We start from the raw sequence: 24,697 nt of genomic DNA, 5'->3' as shown, positions 1-24,697 counted from the left end.
GGATCCCGTGCAGGGGATGCTGAGCTCCCCCAGCCCTGCTCCCCCCGGATCTATGGGATCCCGTGCAGGGGATGCTGAGCTCCCCCAGCCCTGCTCCCCCCGGAGCTGCGGGTAAAGGGCTGGCTGTGCCCGGCGATAAGCCTGGGGGTGCCAGGCTGGCTTCCTGCGGGTGGCCGCTGCCCCGCTGGAGTCACCCGGGAACTTCCCCTCGGGCCGCTGCTCCGGCTCCATCCCAGCCCTCGGCCTCCCACAGGGCTGCGGGGAGGGGCTGGGAGGGGACAAGGAGGGGGCCGGGAGGCTCCTGCCATTACTGCCCCAGGGGTGAGCAGGATCGGGGGCTCCACGTCCTTACCCCCCTTCCCTCCCACAGTCGCCATGGACGACATCTTCACGCAGTGCCGGGAGGGCAACGCGGTGGCCGTGCGGCTGTGGCTGGACAACACCGAGAACGACCTCAACCAGGGGTGAGCGGGGCCGGGCCGGGCGGGGGGGCTGTGCCGGGGGGTTTGCACTGGGCTCCATGTCCCGGGCGGGCGGTGGGACGCGGCTCCTCCCCGCCGGAGGAAGTTACCGCATCGCTGAAGCACGAGGCCGAACATCCTCCGGCCGCTTCCTCGCGGCCACGGCCATGGCCAGGGCTCGGCTGGGCCGGGGGAGCCTCCCCGTCCTTGCGGTGGTCACTGTCTGGTGACTGTGTCGCCGTGCTCTCTCCAGGGAGACCACAGCAGCTGTGTGGGCGCACGGCTGTGTCTGATGGGAGGGCCGGGACCACCGGGGCCGGGGGCTGTGTGGGGCGCTCCGTGTGCCCAGTTCTCTGCCCCACACAGCCCCTTCTGGGGGTCCCACTGGACTGTGGGGCCCACAGCCATTCAGGAGCCGTGTTTGGGCCGGGCACAGGGCTTGGAGCAGCCACTCATGGTGTGTGCAGCTGGCACAGCCCAACCCCGCACAGCCTGACCCCGGCCAGGCCATGGCTGCAGCATTCTGGATGAGCTCTGGACAAGGGGCCTCCCTTGGCTGTGCCTCCCCACCCCTCCCGGGGTTCCAGGCACATGGAGCTCTCCCAGTCCCACAGAGGGTGTCCAAGGGACAGGGGCATTCTGTGCCAGGTACCCCCTGGCTGTGGGGCTATGGTGGAGGTGGATGTGCCAGGGAGCTGGAGGGAGCCTGGGCTGGAGGGGAGCTGGGGCTGTGGCAGCCCCCCTGCCAGTCCCTGATCTCCATTTAAGGCCCGGCTGCCGCCTCCTCCCTTACTTGGCCACGGAGCGGGGGGACAGGGAGGGGATCCAGCTGTGATTCAGCCCTGGAGTAGAAAGGATTTGGCTGGTGCCGCCGGGGCCCTGGTGGGGGTGGGCGGGAGTGGGATGGATGCTCAGCCTGGCCCCGTGGCCAGCGTTTGGTGGGCAATGCCCACTGTGCCCAGGCCGAGGGGCTGCAGCTGAGCAGGGTCCCCCCACTGCCCCACAGGGATGACCACGGGTTCAGCCCCCTGCACTGGGCCTGCCGTGAGGGCCGCTCCAACGTGGTGGACATGCTTATCATGCGGGGGGCTCGCATTAACGTCATGAACCGGGGGGACGACACCCCGCTCCACCTGGCTGCCAGCCACGGCCACCGCGACATCGTGCAGAAGGTACCTGTGCCCCATGCCAGCACCTGCCCTTCCCCACCCCCTGTGCAGCCCACCGCCCCACCCACAGAGTGCTCAATCCCCACGTCACCTGGCATGCCCACAGTGCCTCTGAGCCCCCCCCTCCGACCCCCTCTGAATCCCTATGAGCCCCACACCAGCTCAGCCCCCTCCCCACAGCTCCCAGTGTACTGCTCCTGCCTCCCCCAGGACAAGGCGCAGGGAGGACAGGGACAGTGCTGGGCTCACAGGGACAGTACTGGGCTCACAGGGACTGTCCCCTGTCTTCAGCTGATGCAGTTCAAGGCGGACATCAATGCAGTGAACGAGCATGGGAACACACCACTGCACTATGCCTGTTTCTGGGGACATGAGCAGGTGGCCGAGGTGAGCGGGAGCACCTGGATGGGCAGGAGGGAGAGGAGGGGAGGGGGGAGATCACAAACCACAGCCTTCGCTCTCTGCTCGCTCAGGACCTGGTGGGCAGCGGGGCCCTGGTCAGCATTGCTAATAAATACGGCGAGACCCCCACGGACAAGGCCAAGACACCGCTGCGGGAGGTCCTGAAAGGTACGAGGGCCCTGTAGGGCCCCACACCTGTCTGGCCGTGACAGGCTCCAGGTGCCAGTGGGTGCCACCCTCCTCCTTCTCCCTCTGCAGAGCGCGCTGAGAAGCTGGGCCAGAGCCTCACCAAGATCCCCTACAAGGACACGTTCTGGAAGGGCACAACCCGCACTCGGCCAAGTAAGGACTGGGGGTCCTTTGGCAGGGCGTCATGGTTCCCCCATGCCCTGCCAGCGCCGGACCCTGGGTCTGGCAGCTGTGGGCATCCATCCCCCTTCTCCTGCAGGGAATGGGACCCTGAACAAACTCGCTGGGATTGACTTCAAACAGCTGAGCCTAAGTCAGAAGCTCAATGAGAACCAGTCAGGAGAGGTGGGTCCCTCCTGCCCTCAGACAGGCCTGTGCAGATCCCCCGTGTCCTGGCCCTGCCAGGCACGGCCACTCCAGGGTCCCACAGCTGGGTGCAGGGGGGGCTCCTGCCTGGCTCATTGTGGACCCTTGGTCCCATGCGCTCCAGAGGCCCCCCCAGCCCCAGGCAGGAGCCTGGAGGGGGCTGGGAATCTCCTGCCCTTCTCACAGTGCCTGTGCCCCTGCTCCCCCTCCAGCTGTGGAAGGGTCGCTGGCAGGGCAATGACATCATCATCAAAATGCTGAAAATCCGGGACTGGACGACACGGAAGAGCCGGGACTTCAACGAGGAGTACCCTAAGCTGCGGTGAGTGCCCCACCTGCCCCGGACCAGCACTAGCACTTGCTTGGGGCCACCCACCCCAGCATCTGGCCAGGGCCATCACAGCTCTCAGGGTGTGGGGCAGGTGGGACCTACCCTGCTCCGCAGGGCCAGGAATGCTCCAGAGCGGTGCCCAAGGGCTGGTAGGCCCTGGGGGATGGCAGGGAACAGCTAAGGAGGTGCAGGCAGCTCCCCCCACCGCCCCATTCTCAGGGCTGTCACTTCTCTTGCAGGATCTTCTCCCACCCCAACGTGCTGCCGGTGCTGGGTGCCTGCCAGGCCCCCCCAGCCCCCCATCCCATTGTCATCAGCCACTGGATGCCCTATGGCTCCCTGTACAACGTCCTGCACGAGGGGACCAGTGAGTGCTGGGGGACAGCGCATTTGGGGGTAGTGGAGCCCCCTCCAGCTGCAGCCCTGGGGTAGGCTCACCCCCTGTCATGCTCTCCCCAGACTTCGTGGTGGACCAGATGCAGGCAGTGAAGTTTGCCTTTGACATTGCGCGGGGCATGGCCTTCCTGCACACGCTCGAGCCCCTCATCCCGCGGCACCACCTCAATAGCCGCAGTGTCATGGTGAGTGGGGGGCCCAGACCCCCTCCCAGAGCAGGGGGGCTCCCCGAAGGCTCCTGCCAACCACCCACTCTCCCCAGATCGACGAGGACATGACGGCACGGATCAGCATGGCCGACGTCAAGTTCTCCTTCCAGTGCCCGGGGCGGATGTATGCCCCAGCCTGGGTGGCCCCTGAAGGTGAGCGCCCCATTCCTAGCCCCACAGCCTGGCCCCTCTCCACCCCAGCCCTGCTCACCCCCTGCCACCCCCCAGCTCTGCAGAAGAAGCCAGAGGAGATCAACCGGCGCTCGGCTGACATGTGGAGCTTCGCGGTGCTGCTGTGGGAGCTGGTGACAAGGGAGGTGCCCTTTGCTGACCTGTCCAACATGGAAATTGGCATGAAGGTGAGGGGCTGGAGGGGAAGGGGGTGATTTAGGTCAGGCAGGGCAAAGATATTCTTCCCTGTGAAGGTGGTGATGCCCTGGCACAGGTTGCCCAGAGAAGCTGTGGCTGCCTCATCCCTGGAAGTGTCCAAGGCCCGGCTGGAAGGGGCTTGGAGCAACCTGGGCTGGTGGAAGGTGTCCCTGTCTGCGAGGGCAGGGCCCTGATCCTGACTCCAGCCCCTCTCCCTGCTCGCAGGTGGCACTCGAGGGGCTCCGTCCCACCATTCCCCCTGGCATCTCCCCCCACATCTGCAAGCTGATGAAGATCTGCATGAACGAGGACCCAGCCAAGCGCCCCAAGTTTGACATGATTGTGCCCATCCTGGAAAAGATGCAGGAGAAGTAGAGGGGAGGTGCCTCCCCTCCCAGTGCTGCCTTGCACCCCCCACCACCCCCAAGTGCCTTTAACCCCAGAACCGGGGGGAGCAGGGGACACCCCTCACCCTGAGCCAGCCACGGACACACGGTACAGACGGCGCTGCCTCCGCTGCGGGACCCAGCCCCTAGGGCTGGGGGGGCAGGCCAGGGGGGTTGCCCGTGACGCCCAGCACTGCCCCTGCTTCGCGCTTCACCGGCCGCTTCCCTCCAGCCCCGGCATGGCCACCGGCCCCCAAATAAACGTTTGGTATGGAACCTTCAGCTGCTGGGGTGCAGAGAGGGGCTGCCCTTGAGTCTGTGAAGCCCTGGGCACAAACTGGCACCCACAGCAAACCTCTGGTGCCCAGTGCAGGTGGGTGGGTTCAGGACCTCCTCAGGAGGTGCCTGGTGCAGGGGTGGGTGGGCTCAGGACCCCCTCGGCAGGTGCCCCGCACAGAGCCTGGCATGGAGTGGGGTGGTGGTGTGGGCTCAGGGCCCTCTCCCTGGCTCCATCTGCAGTGCTGCCAGTGCAGCCCCCAAGCATTCCCTGTAGGAAACAGTTTGGGAAGGAGAAGGGAAGAGTGCTGGGCAGTCCTGTTCCCCCCGCCCCACTCTGCTCCAGCCCTGGGGGGAGGGCTGAGCCCCCCAGGACTGGCAGAAGGGGGTGAGCCTGGCAGCCCCTCTTTGGGGAGCCAGGGCCAGCATTTGTGAGTGCAGGCACAGGAGCCGGGCTGCCTTCCCACAAAACCCTCCTGGGTGTTTAATGGCACCAACATGGCCCCTACAAACTGCCTGAGCCCCCCAGGCCCTACGTGAAGTAATGTGGCTTCTTCACATTGATGCCGTACTCGGCCAGCGCCGGCGTCAGGTCCTCCATGGTCAGGGTGTACTTCTTGTCCTGGGGGACACAGGGCACATAGTCATGGCAGGGACAGCCAGGGGGGTGGGACTCCCCTATGGCATGGGGATAGGGGTGTCCCACTCCCAGAGGAGCTGCCAGGGCTGTGCGACACCCCCCAGAGCAGGGATAGGGCTCCTGCTCCCACAGGAGCTGCTGGGCAGTGTTGGGATGTTCCCAGCTCCCCACATTCCATCGCGCTGTGTCCTCAGCCACCCCCAGACCCTGAGCAATAAGTGCCATTGCCCGTGCGGGACCCCAGGCCCCTGATGTGACATTACAAGGGTCCCCACTAACCCCCTCTCAGCCGCTCCCCAGCATTGGAGCTGCCAGGAGGCAGCTGCTCCCACACTCTGGGGGGGCACCAAAGCATGTCCCTGCCAGCCCCTCCCCACCCGCGGGGACCCCCAAGAGCACGGCAGGGTTGGGGTTCCTGCTCCTCACATCCCAAGCTCAGCCCCAGCCTGAAGAGGGGGTTTGCTGGTGCCTCCACCTTGCTCTTGCTGCGGGAGCTGCCCGAGGCCGTGCCCTTCATCTTGCAGTGCTGCAAGGCGTCGTTGGCGATGTCGGAGATGAACTTCTGCGCTGCCAGCGAGATCAGGCGGATGCTGCGGGGCAGGGACCGCGTCGGCGAGGGGCCGGGGGGTTAATCCTAACCGTGGGCCCCACTGCCGCCCCCCGCCCTGCTGCCACTTACATGCGGGGGTCCGAAGCCTCGAATCCCGCCCGGTTCAGGTAATACCCCGTCACGGCGTCCGGGATCTGGGGAGGGAAGAGCTGGGACAGCTCCACGGCCCCGTGGGAGCTGCCCCGTGTCCGTCCCCTCCCGGGGATACGCCTCGTGTCCCGTCCCGTCCCCCCGGAGCCGCCCCGTGCGCCGGTACCGTGGGCGTGTAGTCCTCCAGCTGCATCAGGAAGTCCACGAGCGGCGTGGTGGACACCACGGGCTTCACGTCGCCGTTGGCCGCGGGCGGGACGTACACGCCGTTGGACATGGCCCCGTCCGGGGGAGCGGCCACGGCCGCGGACACAGGCACTGCGGGACAGCGCGGTCAGCCCCGGCAACACCGCCCCACCGAGACTCTGGGCCCCGCGGACACCGGCCCCGGGCGACCAGCAGGCCCCGCGGCCCCGGCCGGCCTGGTTCGGGGCGCCCCGTGGGTTCCCCGCCGCTCCCCCCGACTCACCGGACCCCCTCCCGCCGGCCGCGCCGCCCTCGGCGCCGCGCGCCGCGCCTCCCCCCGCCGCCCCGGGCGCGGCGCTGCCCACGGCGGCCGGGCTGGGCTTGCTGCCTTCAGCGGGTGCGGGCGGGGCCGCCGCGGCGGCGGGCACGGGGTCGGCATCGGCGCTGCCGCTCATGGCCCCGGCTCCGCTCCGCGCCTGCGCGCGCCCGCCCGCGCCATTGGCCGCGCCGCTCATCGCCCCGCGCGCCCCCTGGCGGCACCGCCGGCACACACAGAGGCGGAAGGGGCGGGGCCACGTGTTTATTGTCCCCGCCCCCGACAGTCCCCGCCCCCCCATCTCCAGCGCCGCCGCGTCCCGCAGTCCCAGTCCCCGCGTCCCGCTGTCCCAGTCCCCGCGTCCCGCTGTTCCAGTCCCCGCGTCCCGCTGTCCCAGTCCCCGTGTCCCAGGCCCGGTGTGCCGCTGTCCCAGTGCCGCTGTCCCGATCTTGGTGCTCCGCTGTTCCAGTCCCGCTGTCCCAGTCCCCGTGTCCCGATCCCACTGTCCTGTCCCAGTGTCCCAGTCTCCGTGTCCTGGCGTCCCGGTCAGGGCAGCAGCAGCGCCCGCAGCAGGCTTGGGAAGTTAGGGGTGCCCCAGCCGGTGACGGGGTCCCAGGCAGGGCCGGCGCAGAAGCCCTGGCCCTGCACAGTGCCGTCCAGGCAAGACAGGTGGCAGCCCTGGGTGACCTGCAGGGATCAGCCTCAGTGCGGGGGCACAGGGACCCCAGGAAATCCAGCATGGGGACCCCCACAACAGGCCCCATGCTGGTCCCCATGACACAGGCCCCCCCTCCCTAGGGTCTCCTCAAGGGACAGCACCCCCCAAACAGCCACAGCCACACAAAGGGACCTGCCCCACGAAGCTCAAGGGAGGCCCACAGGGACCCTCCCCAGACACACCTCCCGAGGGAAGGTCATAGGGACTCTCCTGTGCCCCAGCAGGGCACTGCTGGCCATGCCCCAAGCACGGCTGTAGGAGAAAGAGGCCCAGGACAGACCCCCAGCCCCCACGACAGTCCCTTGGGGCACGCATGGCACCCCAGCCCCCAGGATGGTGTGCCCAGCCCCTCAGGATGCCCATGGCCCCCCAGCCTGTCCCTCTGCCCCGCTCACATCGTAGAAGGCAGCACCGAGGCCCCGCTCCTGCAGCTGGTACAGCGCGGGGTTGAGGAAGCCGAGGGGCGCCAGCCCCCGCTGCAGCCGCCGGTCGTTGATCAGCGCCACCATGCCCGCCACCACCGGTGTGGACGCCTGCGGGGACACCATGCTCAGCCCGCAGCCCCCGGCCCGCAGGGCAGCGGGGGACGGGCCCTTACCGAGGTCCCCGACACCCAGGGCAGCGGGATGCGGTTTGTCACCACCCAGTAGTTGTCAGAGAGTGCGGCCAGGTCGGGGTAAGCGCGGCCACTGCTGTTGTAGTATGAGCTGGGCGGCAGCTTCGAGGCTGAGTGCAGGAAACGCCCGACGGCAGCGGCCTGGGGACAGCACAGCCTGTCAGCGCCCAACCACGGCCTTCATCACCCACCACAACCTTCATCCCCCACCACAACCTTCATCCCCCACCACGGCCTTCATCCCCCACCACGGCCTTCATCCCCCACCACGGCCTTCATCCCCCACCACGGCCTTCATCCCCCACCACGGCCCACTGTCACCCACACAACAGCCCACTGTCACCACACTATGGCCTGTGGTTACCCTCAAGTCCATTATTCCCCACCAGGCCCCCCACAGCCCCAGGCAGCCCAGCAGTGCAGGTGACCCTCACCTGGTACCCAGGCATGGGGAAGATGTTGCTGAAGCCGCCCCCACTGATGTAATCCGTCACCTCCTCCGTCACCAGGAAGGGGTTCTTGAAGGATGTGCCACCCACAGTGGTGACATAGGGGCTAGGGGGACAGGAGGGCACTGTGGGTGGGCACATGGTTGCCTGGGCCTCAGCAGCCCCCCACAGCTCCCTCGCCACCACAGCCTTGCCCCACAAACCCAAGACCACCCCCAAGAGCTGCACAGGCCCCAGAACTGGGGTCTGCGAGTGTCCCCAGGCCCTGGTGGGGACTCTCAGGTGATCCCCGGGGGGCTCAGACCCCACAGGGACTGAGGCTAGCAGTGCCCCCACACCTGGCTCCCTCCCTCACCCACCTGGAGGCTGGGAAGCTGGGCCGGAACGTGTGGTTCCCACTGTGCACCCGCCGGCACCCGGCACCGTCGTCACCTGCCGACACACAGACAGAGAGGGGACAGGTGACCGCGGCGCCCCAGCAGCCCCTCAGCCTGGGATCCCCGGAGGGACTCCTGCAGCCACACTCGGCACTAAGGCCGTGCCGGGCCCGGCCACACCTGAGGCAAACAGGACAGTGAGGCCACGCGCCGCTGCCTTCATGAACTCGGCGTTGACGCGCTCCATGTAGGCAAGGGATAGGCTGTCCTCGTCATCCCCGTAGCTCACCGAGTGCACCCACGGCACCGCTGACATGTTGCTGAGCAGCAGCAGCCAGGCCAGGAAGGGCTCCTGGCTCTCATGCCTTCCTGTGGGGACAGCGGGGCAGGGACACAGGGACACCAGGGGTGGGGGACAGCGCAGGGGGCCCTGTCTCAGCAGCACCACCAGCACTGGGGGCTGAAGCTCCCAGCTCCTGCCTACGGGGCACAGAGTCACAGTACGGCCAGCCTGGAGCTCCATGAGCTCATCCTGGGGCCAGTCATGGTGGATGGCACCAGGCTCCAGCTTGGCCCACGGGGATGGCAGGAGGGTCGCCCTGAACCCCAGGGCAAGAGGCTAACACACCCCTCTCTCCAAGCTTCTGCCACAGGGCTGCAGCCACCTAGGCAGTTCTGGATCCAGCAGGGCCTCAGCCCCTCCCGTGGCAGTGTGTCCCAGCGCAGTGACGCACATGCCACCTCCACGCATTCCACCTGGTCCTGCCCAGGTCCCTCCCTGCCCCCCAGTCCTCTCCACTGGGAGGGGAGCAGAGGCCCAGCCACCCTCGCTCACTCTCAGTCACTCACTTCACTGTCCCCACGCTCTTCCCACAGCAGTAACTGTGTGGGGGCAACGGGAGGGACAGTGCCAGGCTGCTGTCACTGTCGGGAACAGGGACAGTGTCCCTGGGGCACTCGCCTCCTGCTCAGCCAGTTCTCAATCTGGGACAGGGACACTGCCCCCAGCACTGTGCCCTGTTTGTGTTTGTGCAGCCTGTTTGGCAATTTGTTTTTGCAAATTCCCCTCACTCTCCCTGCTCCACTAGGAGACTCCAGCGAGGCCAGAAAATGCCATGGCTGTGCCCTCCTCCACAGAAGCGAAGTGGGACAGTTGCTCCACATGGTGCTGGTGAGGAAACCTCTGCTCTGGGATACTCTAGATGCTGAAGGTTCACACAGTTCAAAGCCGCTACACAAATCAAGGGTGATTCCCCTACGAGCTGGGAATCCAGTGTCAGCTCCGACTTGGTGGGGGAGCTTGGAAGGCACTCGGGGCTGTACTGCAGCCAGGTGTGCCTGCACAGCCCTGCAAGCTCTTCCCTCATCCCTCAGGGTTCTCTGCTCACCCCTCTGGGTGTTCCCCCCACCCCTTGGGGCTCTCCTCTTGCCCCTCCAGGCATTCCCCTTCCCCTCCAGGTGTTCCCCCGCCCCTCAGGGCTTCCCCCCAGTACCTGCATTGCTAAAGACCCAGGTGGAGACATTGGCACCCGTGCTCATGATGTACTCCACATCCAGGCTGGCCTCCAGCCCAGCCTTGCCATGGCCCTGGTGCCCCACCACCCGGTCCACTTGCGTGCGGTGGGCGAAGCTGCTGCCAAAGAGCTGCATGAACTCAGCCAGGTCGGCCTGGTGGAAGTACTGCTCCAGGAACTGCAAAATATGAAGGGGCAGACTGTTTTGTCTTGAAAAAATAAGGTAAGATTTTGATCCTGACTTCAAAAGTTGCCCAGCACAGGTCTGTGCTACACCAGATACTCCCAGCAGCCACCGAGGGACCTTCAGCTGTCTCGTGACCCCCAGAGCAGCACCAATCCACAGGACTGCCCCAGCCCACAGACCTCCAATCTGGGCAGCTCTGTTACCTGTGCACAGGCCTGGCTGTTGTTGGGCAGGAGCCCCACGTCCCCCCCTGTCATGTTGTATCTCTGGCGCAGGATGGCCGGTGTCACACCCAGGTGGAACGACGCTCCCGCTGACCCCACGTCCTTCCTGGCCTCGGCTCTGCTGACCGTGCGCTCCACGGGGAACCGGTGCATCCCACCCACTGCGGCACAGCCCAGTGGGACCGGAGGGACCGTCAGGGCACAGAGCCCCAGGAGGGCAGGACATGGCCCCTGGGCTCCCCCATCACCTTCCATGGCCCCTGGGCTCCCCCTTCACCATCCCCGTGTCCACATGGGCTGGCCAGCAGCAGGGCTCAGGAAGCCCAGCTCTGCAGCCCCAGCCCTGAGGAGCCTCCTCACGTGGGCTCCAGTGGGCATCGCACACAGGGTGCTGTGGGGAGGCTGAGGGGGCTCCTGGGGGCTGGGACTGCACCACAGCCTCATCTCCCACAAGTGGAACATACCAAAGTCCAGGTGCTCCGCCAGCTCCGGGGGGACAGTGTAGGGCAGTGGAGACCGCACCAGGCTGCGCTGGCCATGCACATACCGGTGGAACTCGGCCCCAGGGAGCAGGAGCTCAGCCATGCTGCAACACAGGGACAGTCACCACGGGATGGGACACGTCTAGTACACAGGCCCAGCCACCACGGGACCACCAGAGCAGGTCCAAGCCCTCGGGGCTCACCTCGCAGGCAGGTGACACTCCAGGAAGTCGAGGGTGGTGACAGTCCGGCAGTCCTCCACTCCATGGTCTTGCAGCCACTTCAGCACTGTCATCAGCGTGGCTGGGGATGGCTGCACCAAGTCCCGCACCTGCTCCAGGGACAGGTACTGCCCTGCGAGGCACAGAGGGCTCAGACCCCCACACAGGCCTGGGGGACCCGGGGGGCTCGGGCACGCAGCCGTTACCGTATTGGGAGGACCGGGGGTCCGAGACGGCCTCGACGAGGCGGGCAAGGCGGGCGGTGTCGCGCTGCCGCAGGGCGAAGGTCAGCTGCACCGGCTGTCCGGGGTCCACGCGGCCGGCGTGGGTCCAACCGGGGGGCACGCTGTGGGGGGGCGGTGAGCAGGGGCGGCACCGGCGTCCCGTCCCGTCCCATCCCAACCCACCCCACCGCCCCACACCTACCGGAACGGCTGGTCCCGCTCCAGCGCCAGCCCCGCGGCACAGCTCCAGGCGGCCGCACACAGCACCAGCACAGCGGGGATTCCCCGACACCTGCAACGGGCTCAGGGGAGCGCGGGCACCGGCACGGCCCCGGGAAACCGGGACGGACCGGGCACTGACTGACCCCCGAGAACCTGTCACCGGGGAGCCCCGCCTGAGCCCTCCGAGTCCCTCTGACCGGGGAGCCCGTCCGACCCCTGTAACCCTGGGGCTGGGGAGCCCCGTCTGAACCCCCCGAGTCCCAACACCGGGGAGCCCGTCTGAGCCCCCGGCCCCCATTCCTCCCTTCACCGGCGAGCCCCGTTTGACTGCTCAAGTCCCCGTCACCGCCAGCACCGAGGAGCCTCGCCTGATCTCCCTCGGCGCCCCTTCCTCCCATCGCCGGAAAGCCGCGTCCGAACCCCCCGTCCCGGGGAGTCCCCTCGGCCCCGTTACCTCCGCGCCATCCCGGTCACGTGTGAGGCCGCGTGACTCCCGGCCACGTGGGGAGACCAAAACAGCGCTCACGTGACTGCCCGGTCACGTGGTGAGCGGGCCGGGAGCGCCAGGATGGGACCGGGATCCGGGTCTAGGACCCAGGCTCCAGGCCCAAGGCTCCGGGCCCGGCACCAGCCCACCCTCCCGGCCGCTCGCCAGCGCGCCCCGGGCACGGTCCCGACGGAGAGGCCCCCCCCTCGCCGGCGGCCTGGAGAGGAGGCCCGGCCGCGGCACCGGCCCCTGTTCCCGTCCCTCTCCCGGGCGCCTCCCGGGGTGTGGCGAAGCCGTTCCCACGGCGGGACGGGGAATGCGGCTCGGAGTCCATGTCGGGGTTCAGGACTGGTGGGGGCGCAGGGCTCCCGTGCGGGCGGAGCCCGGGCTGGGCAGCGGCAGTGGCCGGGCACGGCCCACGGGCCCCCCGCTGCCCTGCACCCCGCGGGCACGGGGGCGCCGGTGCTCCCGGGGCTCCGTCCGTCGGGCCGGGGGAGCACTGCTCGTGTTCCTGCTCGGCCGGGGGCTGCAGGGGCCGCGGGGCGGCAGCCGCGTCACACATCGCGTTCCGCCGCTCCCAGCCGGTCCCAGCTGTGTTCCTGTTTCTGCAGAGCCGAATCCAGGCCGGGAAGAGACGGGCAATGCGAAAATCACCGGCCTGGCCCCGGCTGCTCCGCGGCAGGGCTGTCCGCGTTCCCGCTACCGCCGCCCCGGCCCCGTCCCAGCCGCAGGGAGGGACTGGCCGCCCTGGCGCTGGCCGGAGGCCGGGGCTGCACCCCTCCGTGTCCAGCTGGTCCCAGCTTGGAGGTGGACTCTAAATGGGATGGGATTTGCAAGAGATCATGACCCGTACCCGTCTGGCCGGCCGGGATTAGGGCGCCCAGACAGAGCTAATCACTCTAACGAGCATCTGCTGCCGGTCTGGAGCCCGGAGGGGCCAGGGAGCCCCGGTGTCCCGCGGAGTCTTGGCTGGAGCCCCGCGTGCCCGGGCACGCTCGTGTGCTGTTCCGGCAGACGGGGCCAGGTGTGTCCCTGCTCTGGGCAGCAGGGTTTTCCCGAGGCCAGGAACGCCGGGCGAGGACAATGGCACCGAGAGCATCCTGCTGGTCTCGGCCTCGGTGTGCCCCTGCAGGGAGCTGGAAGGGGTCGGGATGGGGGATAAAGGAGCAGAAGAGCCCCAGGAACACTGTCGGGGAGGGGGGCTCTCCCCGGCTCACACTCACCTTCACATTGCGAGGGGTCCCGTCAGAGTATGGGGACGGCAGCTGCTCTCCTGGCCCTGTCAGAGCAGGGGGGACAGGAGCTGCCCCCCCGGGCACTGTCGGGGGGGTTGGGACACGCTCTGGGGGGCGAGCCTTGCGGAGCAGGTTGGGGCTGTGCAGGACTTGCTATGGCATGTTGGGAACTGAGAGCTGAGGACAAAGAGGGAGCAGGGTGGTTTGGGGAGCAAAAAAAATGGGAAAGCAGGGAAGGCAGGATGGAAGCAACTGGTCACATGTAGGTATGTGATGGTCGGTGTGTGGGTATGGCCACGTCCCACGCCTGGTGGCTGCATGGCTGCTTCCAGTTCTCAGACTGTAGGACTGTTTCCCAAGGTCGGGGGGACTGTTGGAGGCTGATATGTGGAGCCAGATCATAGGATCTGGAGATCAGTGGAGAACCCCTCATGTGTGCAGGTCACCCAACAGGGGTGAGCAGAGCTGAAGCTACTGGGCAGACTGGTGGGACCACCAGGATCCCCAGTCTGTGTCTGTGCATGCTGGTGTCTGTGATGGGGCCGTGGCCTCAGGGGCTCATATGTCCAGGTGTCTGCAGTGGGAATCCTGGGAACGTGGTGCACCCATTTGGGCAGATGGCGTGTCTGAGCCCAGCTGCTGCAGCTCTGGGTCCCCGTACAGCCCTGCCCACAGCCCTCACCTGAGCAAAGGCAGCGGGATGGGATGGGCCTGCCCATGGCATGTGGGACCAGCTGTGTGCACACGTGGAGTCACGTCTCGCACAGCTGTGTTTGTGTGTGCCCACAGGGACACACAATCAGCCTCGCTGCTGGACAACCCTGGGCTGCAGCCTTGCCAGCCTGATGGGGAAGAGACTTTGCAGGATGCAGCCATGGACATGGGTGCTGGAGCCTGGCCAGGCCCATGGCCCGTGGCATGTTGCCAGCAGCTGAGCCATGTGGTGACCCCTCTGTGGCACAGGTCTGTCCTCCCCTGCCAGTCCTGCAAGGACGCAGTGCCAGCTCGGCACAAGTAGCACGGATGGGGCCATGTCCATACAAACACGTGTGTGGTTTATTAAGGCATTTTTTGAGAAGTTGGCACTTGGGTCCAGGCTGCGCCAGACGGCCCCTGCGCGGCCGCGGGCAGCGCCGGTACATGCAGCTCCGCGAGACACGATACAAAAGGTACAAACGAGTAAAAACAGGAATCGTAGTACAATGTGTAAAAATAAATAACTGGGGGCTCGGTGACCCCAGCCCAAAGTGGGGTGCGTGTGTCTGACCCTTCCATGTGGTGTGCAGGGTGACCTGTCTGTGTCCCTGTCCCAGATGTGCAGTGGGAGCTGGGCTGTGTGGGCAGCCTGGGCAGAGCAGGGCTGGGGGGCACAGGGCATCCCTAGAGTGCCCCTGCAGGGGCTGAGAAGCACAGGACACCCCCAGAGTGCTCTCACAGGGCCCAGGGAGCACAACTTGTTCCCACAGTGCTTGGGAGCAGGACAAAGAGATGTGCCCACCAAAGATGGGGGTGCCCACCCCAAGAGCCTCTGTGGGCTGTCCCTGCACCAAGGCAGAAGTGTCCCCCCCTCCCAGAGCCCCTCAGGTCCCTGTGGATCCCAGGCAGGGTGGACATGACCCTGTGCCCCATTAGTGCCCCCGTCACTGCTACAGATCCCTGTCCCTTGTCACTGCGACCCACTGTACATTGGGACTGGGGTGCAACACTGGGGGACCTCCACGGTGTAGGGACCCCCACAGCACAAGGGGGATGGGGGGCTGATGATGACAGATGGGGCTGCAGCCACAGATGGTTCTTCGTGGGAAATAAGGGGAACAGGCAACATCTTTGGGGCTGGGGCTGCAGCCACTGCATGCAGGTGCTGGGTCTGGGGAAAGTGTGATGGGAGGAAGCTTCCCCCAGACCCTGCTCAGATGCGGGGTGTCCTCCCTGACCCCCAAACATGCTCATGCCCAGACTGGCTGTGAATTGAGGGCTGCCACAGGGCTCTCCGTGCCCTGATTCGGCCCTCACTCTGCACCCACAGCTGTGTGGGGGTCACAACCTCGGGGGGCAGCGAGGCCGCAGTGGCAGAACCCCTGGCTGCACTGCCAGGGATCCCAACTCGTGGCTGTTCCCTGTGAGCAGCTGTGGGCTCGGAGTAAGCTCCAGTGAGGGCTGAGCCTGGTGTGAGTGTGACATCGGCTCCATGGCCGGCTGTGCGAGGTGCTGGGAGGGAATGGGGACCGGCCCCATCACAAAGGGCTCTGTCCCGTGCTCACAACATGCATGACAGGGGTGCAGAGCAGTCCTGCACAGGGGGCTGGGGCCAGTGGAGGTGGCGCCTGTGACCTAGACTGTCCCAGAGAGCAGTCACGCAACAGGGCCCCAGGGGAATCCAGCTGCCCAGTGTCCCCGCTGTGGCTGTAAGAGAACGCGCTGGCTGCCACCACACCAGCTTCAGGCCATGTGGCTTTTTGGGGTACCCCCTCTCACCTGCATCCCTGCAGCTGCAGGCTGCCCACCAGGCCTCAGGTGGATGGGGGTCACAGCAGCCATCACTGCTGCTCCTGGGGCTGGGCTGTCCCCACCACCTCTCACACAGCTCTGCCAGCCCCATTGCACTGCCCATGCTTGGACACTCTTCCTGCCTGGGATCCCCGCCCAGAGAGGCACCTGGCCCAGGGAATAGGGCTCCCACACTGAGCAGGGCACCCGCCTCCCTCCCTGGAACCCCAGGAACAGCTCCCTGCAGCTCTGGGCAGGAGATCCCCTGGAAGCGTCACCTGCACTGTGGGTGGTGGAAGGGCTGGAGAGACCTCAAAGGCTCCTCTGTCCCCACCCAGCCATGGACAGACAGCAGGACACTGGCACTGCCTTCTCTATCTGCCATATCCAGATGTGGGGTGGGTGTCCCCTCCCGGTCAGGGGGCAGGTTCAGCCCCCTGTCCCTGCAGACAGCACAGACAGATGGGCAGGCAGCATCCCTGCCCTGGGGCATTGCCCTCAGCTGTGGTGCATCGTCCCCCTACCCTGGGAGATCATCCCCAGCTGTGGGGCATCGTCCCTCTGCCCTCGGACATCACCACCAGTGCTAGGGCACCATCCCTCTGCTCTGGGAGCAACTAGGGAAGGGGCAGCAGGGATAGGGCAGGGTCATCCTGCATCTGGGCTGCTGCATGGCCCTGGGGCTGGGGAGGGCAGGGTCTGGGTCTGCAGTCCCTGGCCCAGCAGCCCTCTGCTCCCAGCCACTCCCAGAGCACTGAGTACCGTGACGCACCATCCTGCCCGGCGCCGATCCAAGACACTGTGAGCAGCACATGGACCATCGCCCCAGGGTGCCAGCACTGGGGTCAGCAGTCCATAGGGCACCGGCCAGTGTGGGGTCTGCCAGACCACAGGGACAGGGGCCACAGCCCCAAAGGACACGGGCACCCACAGCCCCTGGGGCCCAGGCCAGGTATAGTGCTGCGAGCAGGAGGAGCACCCGTGTGAGCAGCCCTGGGCTGGGCCCCGCTCCAGCCCCATGGCTCTGGGCTGGGGCGGAGGAGTCCAGGGGCCAGCTCTAAATCCTGAGCTCGGCCTCCTCGGGGGGCTCCAGCGAGTGCTCAGCACTGATGGTGGAGGCCGACGGCCCCTGCGAGATGCCAAAGGGCGAGACCACGGGGGAGCGGGCGGCCAGCGGGGACAGTGACGGAGAGAAGCTGGGCGACATGGCCGAGGACGAGATGGAGCCCTCGTGGCTGATGGGCGAGCGGCGCAGGGAGGACAGGTGTGGGAAGGTCCTGCCCGGCGGCGGCTTGGGGGGCACGGACTTGGCGCCCGGGTGGGCCACCGAGGTGATGAGGGGTGGGGGGTCGATGCGAGGCTTGGGCTCTGCCTTGGGCTTGGCCTGGAAGGGCTTGCGCAGGGAGCTCTCATCCTTAAGGCGGGCGATCTCTGTGAAGACGCTGGCCAGCGGCTGGAACTGGGGGCACCAGTTCAGCAGGTAATCCCAGTTGTAGCTGCCACGGAGCTCCTCATCACTGGCCACGATGGCGGTGAGCGAGCCGTCCACGGAGGGCTTGCCATCCTCCGGGAAGGCGTAGTCCTGGGGCTGTGAGGAGACACTGAGGCCACAGCGGACACCCAGGAAGGCACTGCCCCCCCCATCCTCACGATACAGCTGTAAGGGTGGCCCCGGCAGCAGCAGCCCAGAGCCCTTCTTGCTCTTGAACCACTGGGCGCTCTCCAGCGCAGCCGGCTCACAGGAGATGTCGGAGAGCTGGTCGGCATCCTGCTGGATGCCAGAGTCAGGGCCGCGGGCAGCGATGTGCTCCTGCATAGAGGCCGTGATGCTGGCCACGCGCGGGTACTCGTTGATCATCCGGATCTCGTCATCCTCAGCGGCTTCAGCAGAGCCGCGGCCACTGGAGTGTGAGGGGTCCAGCGAGCCACCCCGTGTGTAGGACCCTGCCGGCTCAGCCCCGTACCCCGGCAGTGCCTGGTGGTAGATATGCTCAGCCCCGGGCAGCACCGGCTCCTCACGTCCCAGTTTCTGCAGGGACCCGCTCTGCGTGCGAGCCAGAACTCCGTCCCCCTCCGCCTTCTTGCGGCCCTGGCGCTGCCGGGAGCGCACCAGTGCCAGCACAATAGCCACGGCGGCCAGCACCACCACAACACCCAGCGAGGCGGCCACGGCCACCAGCAGCAGGTTGAGGTCAGGTGCCAGGCCAAAGGAGGTGTGTGTGACATCAATGGTGACTTGTGTGGAGGCCACACGGGAGGCTGGCAGGGGGCTGCGTGCCTGCACCTCCAGGCTCATCTCCCGTGGCTCCCTCTTGGCGCGCCCTGCCCCAGCCTGGGGCTGGCTGTCCACGCGCAGGTAGATGGTGCCCGTGGTCTGGTTGATGGCAAAGTACGGCGAGGGCTTTGCCAGGGCATACAGGACAACGCCGTCAGCCCCCTCATCCTCATCCGTGGCCAGCACACGCCCAATGCTCTGCCCTTTGCGCGCGCCCTCAGGCACCTCAAAGTTGAAAGAGGGGCTCAGGAAAATGGGATCATACTCGTCTTCCCCCGTCACCAGCACCCGCACGGTCACCGTGGCCGAGGCATTGCCAGCATCAGTGGCTTGAACCAGGAGCTGGAAGGCTTTGGCTCGCTCATAGTCGAAGGTGAGGCGGGAGCGCAGCTCCCCAGAGCTCCTGTTGACGGCAAAGGCGTCCTGGCCATCCCCCGTGGCAGGGTCCCCCACCGCCTGCTCCAGCACTGTGTACCGCAGCTCCCCGAAGGCGCCGGTGTCGGCGTCGACAGCGCGCAGCGTGGTGACCAGCGTGCCGGGTGGCAGGTTCTCCCGGATGCTGGCGCTCAGCACCTCTACCGGGAAGTATGGCTTGTTGTCATTGATGTCCTTCACCTCGATGGCCACGGGGACCAGTGCGAAGTGCCCACCCGGTGTGTCCGTGGCCCGCACCACCAGTGTGTGCATGGTCTGGGCCTCCCGGTCCAGCGGCCGCACCAGGCTCAGGGCCCCTGTGGTCTCATGCAGCTGGAACAGCCCGTGCTGGTTGCCTGAGCTGATGGTGTAGTGTACGTGGCCCCGCGGCCCCGAGTCAGCATCGTGGGCCGCCACACGCAGCAGCTCGGTGCCGGGCGGCGCGGCCTCACTGACGGCCGCGTGGTACTCGGCCCGGGCAAACACGGGTGGGTTGTCATTGACGTCCCGCACGGCGATGAGCACGGGCACAGTGGCGCTGCGCTGTGGCAGGCCCCGGTCTGAGGCCGCCACGGTCAGGTTGTACACCGGGATGGTCTCGAAGTCCAGGGGCTCCACAAGCACCAGGGCTCCTTGTGTACGGAGCTGCCCCTCGACCCAGGCCACCCGGCTCTCCACCTGGAAGGCATTGCCACCATTCCCGCTGACGATGGTATAGTCGAAGCCAGCGTTCTCCCGGGAGAGGTCGGCATCACCCGCCTCCAGCGTCAGCACAGTGGTGCCCGGGCGCAGGTCCTCGGGGACGCTGGTGTTGTAATGTGGCTCCTGGAAGCGGGGGCTGTGGTCATTCACATCCAGCACCTGGAGCTGCACTGTGGCCCAGGATGAGAGGCTGGGAGAGCCATGGTCATGGGCCTCCACCACCAGATCCAGGGTGGGCTGGCTGGCATCGAACTCCATCTGCCGGGTGGTGAAGAGAGTCCCTGTGGGGCACAAAGCCAGGGTCAGCACAGGGTCAGCGGGAGTCAGGACTGATGTTGGGGTATTGGCTGGAGGAGCAGGTGTTGGGACACTTGTTGGGACACTGCAGCAGGAGCGTTTGATGGCCATCCTGCTGAGTCTGCCTCACCAGACACCCCAGAAAGTGACCTGGTGAGGGGCTGAGCAGGGCCAGCATGGGGGTGCCCCCCTCCACAGACATCCCCAGAGTGGCCCATGAGAGGAGCCCACAGAGCACCAACCCCACCTACCATTGCTGGGGTCAATGGCGACATCAGGGCTGGGCACAGCCAGGCGGAAGGTGACATCCCCGTTGCTCCCCGAGTCGGAGTCAGTTGCGCTCACGGTGAGAATAACGCTGCCAGCAGGTGTGTGCTCTGGCAGCAGCACCTGAAGAGGAGGAAACCTCAGTCAGTGTCTGGTACCCCTGCCCAGAGCCCCCAGCAGGGCTGGGAGTGGGTCTGGGGTTGGCCAGGGAGCCATAGCCAAGGTGGCCCAGCACTTCACTGGCCAGGACAGCCATAACCCAGAGGCCTGTGCTCCTTCAAGCATCCCTGAGGCTCCCCAGCCCCTTGCCTGGGCTCCAGAGCTGCAGCACACACTGCCTGAGACAGCCTTCATCAGGGACCTGTCCGTGGGATCCCAGGTCTCACCACAAACATTTGTCCAGGCTGTGGCCCATCTCCCACCCACTCTGGCCTCCCCTCTGTGCCAACCCATTCCAGTTGGACCTTCTGCAACCGGTTGTGCCCCTTGCAGGGGCTGGTCCCAGGGTCACCTGTGTGGTTTCAGCCCCTTCTACACCACAGCATGAGGGGTGTCAGGATGTAGTTGGGAGGCAGGAAGCGGGGCCAGGAGGGGCTCAGACCCATCCTCTGTGCAGGTGACCAGGCAGAAGCCGCAGAGGGCTCGTGTGGGATGGCCCACGCTGCCTGGCACACCTGGTGCGCAGTACCTGATAGAAACTCTGGGTGAAGGTGGGCACGTTGTCGTTCACGTCCTCCACGAGGACGGTGAGGTTCGCTTCGGTCTCGTGGCGTGTGTCGGAGGCGCGCAGGGTGAGGGTGTAGTGGCTGCGCTGCTCGTGGTCCAGCGGCCCCGTCAGGGCGATGCGGCCCCCATAGCGCAGCACCCCAAAGGTGCCCACTGCATCCCCCTCCAGCAGCAGCGTGTAGGAGAGCGCAGGGCCCGAGTCCACGTCGTTCCCAGTCAGCTGGGCTATCTGGGTGCCCAGCAGCGTGTCTGTGGGGAGCAGAGGCGTAAGCAAGCAGCCCCATCCCCGTGGAGCACACGTGGCTCACCTGGTGGGAAACCAGTTCATTCTAGAGCCTGAGCACCAGAGAGGGGGGCAGATACCATGGGAAAGGGAGATGCTAGGGGAAAGGAGAAGGTCTTGGGAGCCTGGCAGGACAGGTGGAGGTTGGCATGGACACAGAGTACACTGGCTGAGGACTGTGAGCAGGCAGGGCCAGTGCCTGCAGCCAGAGCTGTGGCAGCGGGGTAGGGTCCTGGGCTGAGTTGGGAATTCAGATGGCTTCCTCAGGACACAACTGCACCACAGGGGTTGTGCCAGAGAGCTTGGGGGGCTCAGCCAGAGAGTCGGTGTGACTCAGCCTAGCCTGCCTGGGGGCTCCTCCCCACCCCATAGTGCCCATTACACCCCAGCTCCAGCCCTCAGTGCTGCAACACTCACTCTCAGGGACACGGATTTCCCAGGGGACCGGGATGGTGGGGCTGTTGTCATTGACGTCCATCACCACCACGGTCAACGTGGCTGAGCCCACGAGTGGTGGCGTCCCTCGATCCATCGCCGTCACCACCAAACTGTGGGCAGGCACAAGGGTCAGACATGTGCCCACATGTGTGAGGGAGCACCTCACACGTGAACACCACCTGGGACATGCACTGCACACATGCATAGCACCTGGGACATGGACCATAAGTGTGCACAGCACCTGGGATATGCACTGCAGGTGTGCACAGGGCTGGAGCATGTGCATGTGGTGGGGAAACCAGGCACAGTAGCTGAGTGTCTGGGGTGATGGATCCGTGAGGAGCATTCCCTGGAGGTGTCTAAGGACAGACTGGACATGACAGTGTCATGGTCCAGTTGACAACATGGTGACTGGTCATAGGTTGGACTCAATGATCTCAGAGGTCTTTTCCAACCTAATTGATTCTGTGATTCGGTGATCTGGAGAGCATGTGTAGGAGCAGATACATAAAGAGAACGTGTGGGGCAGTGGGTATGGGTACATGGGGGGCATGCTGGGGCAGGGCAGCAGGTGTATGCACTCCTAAGGCACGTGTTGGAGTCTGGAAAGTGTGTGGGTACAGACAGAGCACCTTGCGGGGTGCAGGCAGGTGTCTGGGGCTCTCTGGCTGCTGGGGAACACTTGAAACCTCTCTGGAATGGTGAGAGGTGTGTGGATGGAAGGAATGCCCCAGGCCTTCTGCACTGGGAGACAGGAGAGAGGGACCCACATCCACCGAAGCACAAGCTGGGGGGAGAAAATGGCCTGGGGGGCCACACCTGAGCCAGGTGTGTGGGAAAGGGCAGGTAAAGACTCAGGCTCTCAGTGGGGCGTTTGCCAGCATTTCATATATGTGCAGGCAGAGTGGCTGAACATGTTCAGAGCATGCACACATGGAGAGGGGCCCAGAGGGCCTGGCTGGATGCAGGGGACATCTGGGGGGGCTCAGTGTAGTGTAGCGGCCTGGAGCCATGCGGCAGGACACAAGGGTGCTGTGCTCTGAGGTGGGAAGGGATTGAGCAGATGTGGTGTGGATTAAGCAGGCAGGAAGGGAGATGGATGAGCCCAGGGCCCCCTCACAATCTCCTCAGCTCTGCAGAGACCCAGCTGGGCCATGCTTGGGCTCATCTTGGCCATCTGCCTCCTGTGTCCTTCACTCCCACACTCACAGTGACCCTCAGCTCCTGCTGCTTGCAGAGCCATTTCACAGCCAGGCTGGGACAGCTTTGGGGGCACCATGGACAGTGTCCCCCATGCCTTGGGGCTGCGCTGCACAGCTCTGCTCTGTCCTTGCACCCCCCCAGCAGGGCTGCACTCACCGGGTCTGGGACCAGATCTCCCTGTCCAGGATGGCAGTGGTGGTGATGGTGCCAGTCTGAGGGTCGATGTGGTACAAGCCTGGCATTGGCAGGGACTGGTTGATGGCGTAAGTCACCTGCCCATTTGCTCCCTGGTCCAGGTCATCTGCCAGCACCTGCAAAGCCACATAAGATTCAGCTGTGGAGCCCCTGAGGCAGGACCTGTGTACAGGTGCCAGGCCCAGGCCCGTGTAGCCCCCACCCCCTCACCCCACCCAGGCCAGGGCTGAGGCATCCCTGTTTGTGCCCCAGCCCTACCTGGATGACAGGTGAGTCATAGCTCTGTGACTCCCAGATGAACGCCACGTAGTTCTGCAGCTGGAAGCGGGGCAGGTTGTCGTTCACGTCCTGGAGGTTGAGGTTTATGGCCATAAAGCCAAAGGAAGCCACGGTCTCTGCCTGGATCACCAGGCGCAGCCGAGGGCTGGCCTCGAAGTCCAGACTGCTGGAGTCCTGCACCGAGATGGCACCTGGGAGGGGGAACAGTGGGATGGGGAAGTGAAGGGGGGGTGTGATGCACTAGCATGTCCACCTCTCATCCATCCCTCCCTCGATTCATTCCTCCATTCATCCATCCCTCCCTCTGCCCATCCATCCATTCTCAGATGGACAGGACAGATACATCGAGCCCTTCCCAGCCCTCCCCACATTGGCAGCTTCTCATTGTCCCTGAGAACTGCCTGAGTGATAAATTCCACATCTTGCTGGGGACAAGCACCTCCTGCTGACATTACAGCATGTGCCAGTCCCCCGACCTGGAGACCCCCCCAGAGGTGTGGAGCAGAAAGAGCTGTTCCTATCATGACACAAGCTCATCCAGCTCTGAGCCAGAGTCACCTCACTGCAGCTTTGAGTCCAGTAAGAGCCTTGCAAAAGGCTCTAAGGACAGACACCCACTGCCACCCACCCTGAGCCATGGGCACCTTGGCTGATGCAGCAACAAGGTGTTGCTATCCTTCCTAGGAAGGAGGAGGGCAACCAGCAGGATGTACTAAACCAGTTGGCAGCATTCCTACAGGCATGTGTTCACATGGAACAAAGGGGAACTGAGCTCCTATGGCTGAATTCCTGCCCCAGGAGTCCTGCGGAGCCTCTCTGCAGCCTGTTCCAGCATCCACATGAAACAAGCAGCTGAACCACTCCAGTGGCAGGGATGCAGTGGCAGTATCTGGAACAGCTGTGTGGCTTTGGACAAGCCTGGCCTGTGTGAGAGCTCTGCCACCAGCTTTGCATGGGGACATGGTGACAAGGGTTCCAGGGCACACAGTGAACCAGCCACATGTCCAGGAGTGGACATGGGTGGCAGCTGCCCACACAGGGGCCTGGTTTGGGGAACAGCCACGTCCTCACCTCCCACCACCTGTGGAGCTGGCTGCTCTGTTGTCTCCCTTGCACCCCCTGCCTCTGTAACCCTGCTGGGCAGCTGGCACAGGGCAGGGGTCAGATCCATGCCAGCCCTTCTGGTCTCCTCACTTCTCCAACCCCTCATGTCTGCCTACAGCACTGGCCCCTTGCCCTGGGAGAAGGCAGGGCAGCATCACAGACAGGCGTACAAGACTCAGAGACAGACATGTTTTAAGGGAAAAATCTTGTATTCTGGATGCTTTGCTGAGGGCAGTGTTTCCTCAGTGGAATGAAGTGGCACTGCCACAGTGACCGTGCGGAGCCAGGATGTGCCCAGGGTGTTCTGGGAACCATGGGCACACGTGGCTCAAGCAGGGGCACGACAAGAGGATGCAAAGGAATAGGGATGATGGGGAGTGGTTCTGTGCCCCCACAGCAGTGTGCCATGCAGTCCAGTGTCACAAGAAGTGCAGCAGAGTCTTGCTCACACAGCTCCATAGCCATGTGATGCTCACTTCCAAACTTTAGCCTCACACAGACCCACTCCTGCATTTGCAGCAGGAAACCTGCAACTCAGGCCGCTCAGGACTTGGTGGGGCCATGGCTGTGGGGGGGCCGAGACCCCCTGTTAGGATGCAGGGGGCTGACCTGGCCTCCCTGCAGTGCTGTGCTGGGGGCCGGGGGGGGGGCTTGCAGTGACACCAAGGTGCCTGG

The 24,697-nt window shown here is 65.4% G+C and overlaps 4 protein-coding genes across 9 annotated transcripts in view; 1 reads left to right on the top strand and 3 right to left on the bottom strand.

The window, feature by feature from the left end:
• Positions 1-4,560, top strand: part of ILK (integrin linked kinase) — a 9,021-nt gene extending 4,461 nt beyond the window's left edge. For 5 of the 6 annotated variants that reach the window (XM_017837554.1, XM_017837557.1, XM_017837558.1 and 2 more), the window contains exons 2-13: positions 371-464; positions 1,468-1,633; positions 1,922-2,017; positions 2,104-2,200; positions 2,291-2,374; positions 2,481-2,566; positions 2,800-2,909; positions 3,158-3,285; positions 3,378-3,499; positions 3,577-3,676; positions 3,752-3,882; positions 4,118-4,267. In XM_017837554.1, the coding sequence (XP_017693043.1) occupies positions 376-464; positions 1,468-1,633; positions 1,922-2,017; positions 2,104-2,200; positions 2,291-2,374; positions 2,481-2,566; positions 2,800-2,909; positions 3,158-3,285; positions 3,378-3,499; positions 3,577-3,676; positions 3,752-3,882; positions 4,118-4,267 (1,359 nt within the window). In that variant the 5' untranslated portion in view covers positions 371-375. Of the gene's footprint in view, positions 1-370; positions 465-1,467; positions 1,634-1,921; positions 2,018-2,103; positions 2,201-2,290; positions 2,375-2,480; positions 2,567-2,799; positions 2,910-3,157; positions 3,286-3,377; positions 3,500-3,576; positions 3,677-3,751; positions 3,883-4,117 lie in introns of all 6 variants that reach the window. The other variant, XM_017837552.1, reaches the window with a different exon arrangement.
• Positions 4,561-5,010: 450 nt separating this feature from the next.
• Positions 5,011-6,562, bottom strand: TAF10 (TATA-box binding protein associated factor 10). Its single transcript, XM_017837547.1, has 5 exons — positions 6,364-6,562; positions 6,061-6,212; positions 5,874-5,938; positions 5,670-5,784; positions 5,011-5,176 (listed from the first exon to the last, which is right to left on the bottom strand). The coding sequence occupies exons 1-5, from the start codon at positions 6,533-6,535 to the stop codon at positions 5,087-5,089; spliced, it is 594 nt and encodes a 197-aa protein (XP_017693036.1). The 5' UTR covers positions 6,536-6,562; the 3' UTR covers positions 5,011-5,086.
• Positions 6,563-6,719: 157 nt separating this feature from the next.
• TPP1 (tripeptidyl peptidase 1) lies at positions 6,720-12,110 on the bottom strand. Its single transcript, XM_017837544.1, has 13 exons — positions 12,085-12,110; positions 11,611-11,700; positions 11,391-11,530; positions 11,167-11,317; positions 10,946-11,067; positions 10,461-10,642; positions 10,050-10,248; positions 8,737-8,925; positions 8,539-8,611; positions 8,165-8,285; positions 7,713-7,871; positions 7,510-7,647; positions 6,720-7,083 (listed from the first exon to the last, which is right to left on the bottom strand). Exons 1-13 carry the CDS (start codon positions 12,093-12,095, stop codon positions 6,943-6,945), a joined length of 1,716 nt encoding a protein of 571 aa, XP_017693033.1. The 5' UTR covers positions 12,096-12,110; the 3' UTR covers positions 6,720-6,942.
• A 2,196-nt stretch (positions 12,111-14,306) lies between these two features.
• The window catches only part of DCHS1 (dachsous cadherin-related 1), a 48,026-nt gene continuing 37,635 nt past the window's right edge, over positions 14,307-24,697 (bottom strand). The window contains exons 16-21 of the mRNA XM_017837548.1: positions 22,898-23,109; positions 22,601-22,755; positions 21,221-21,351; positions 20,483-20,769; positions 19,779-19,917; positions 14,307-19,511 (exon numbers count right to left, since the gene is read on the bottom strand). Coding sequence (XP_017693037.1) covers positions 16,897-19,511; positions 19,779-19,917; positions 20,483-20,769; positions 21,221-21,351; positions 22,601-22,755; positions 22,898-23,109 — 3,539 coding nt within the window. The 3' untranslated portion in view covers positions 14,307-16,896. The remainder of the gene's footprint in view (positions 19,512-19,778; positions 19,918-20,482; positions 20,770-21,220; positions 21,352-22,600; positions 22,756-22,897; positions 23,110-24,697) is intronic.

This window comes from Lepidothrix coronata, unplaced genomic scaffold, assembly GCF_001604755.1.
Source record: "Lepidothrix coronata isolate B3197 unplaced genomic scaffold, Lepidothrix_coronata-1.0 Scaffold305, whole genome shotgun sequence".
Classification (NCBI taxonomy): domain Eukaryota; kingdom Metazoa; phylum Chordata; class Aves; order Passeriformes; family Pipridae; genus Lepidothrix; species Lepidothrix coronata.
The sequence above is the reverse complement of the archived record's forward strand: the minus strand, read 5'-3'. Positions and strand labels throughout refer to the sequence as shown.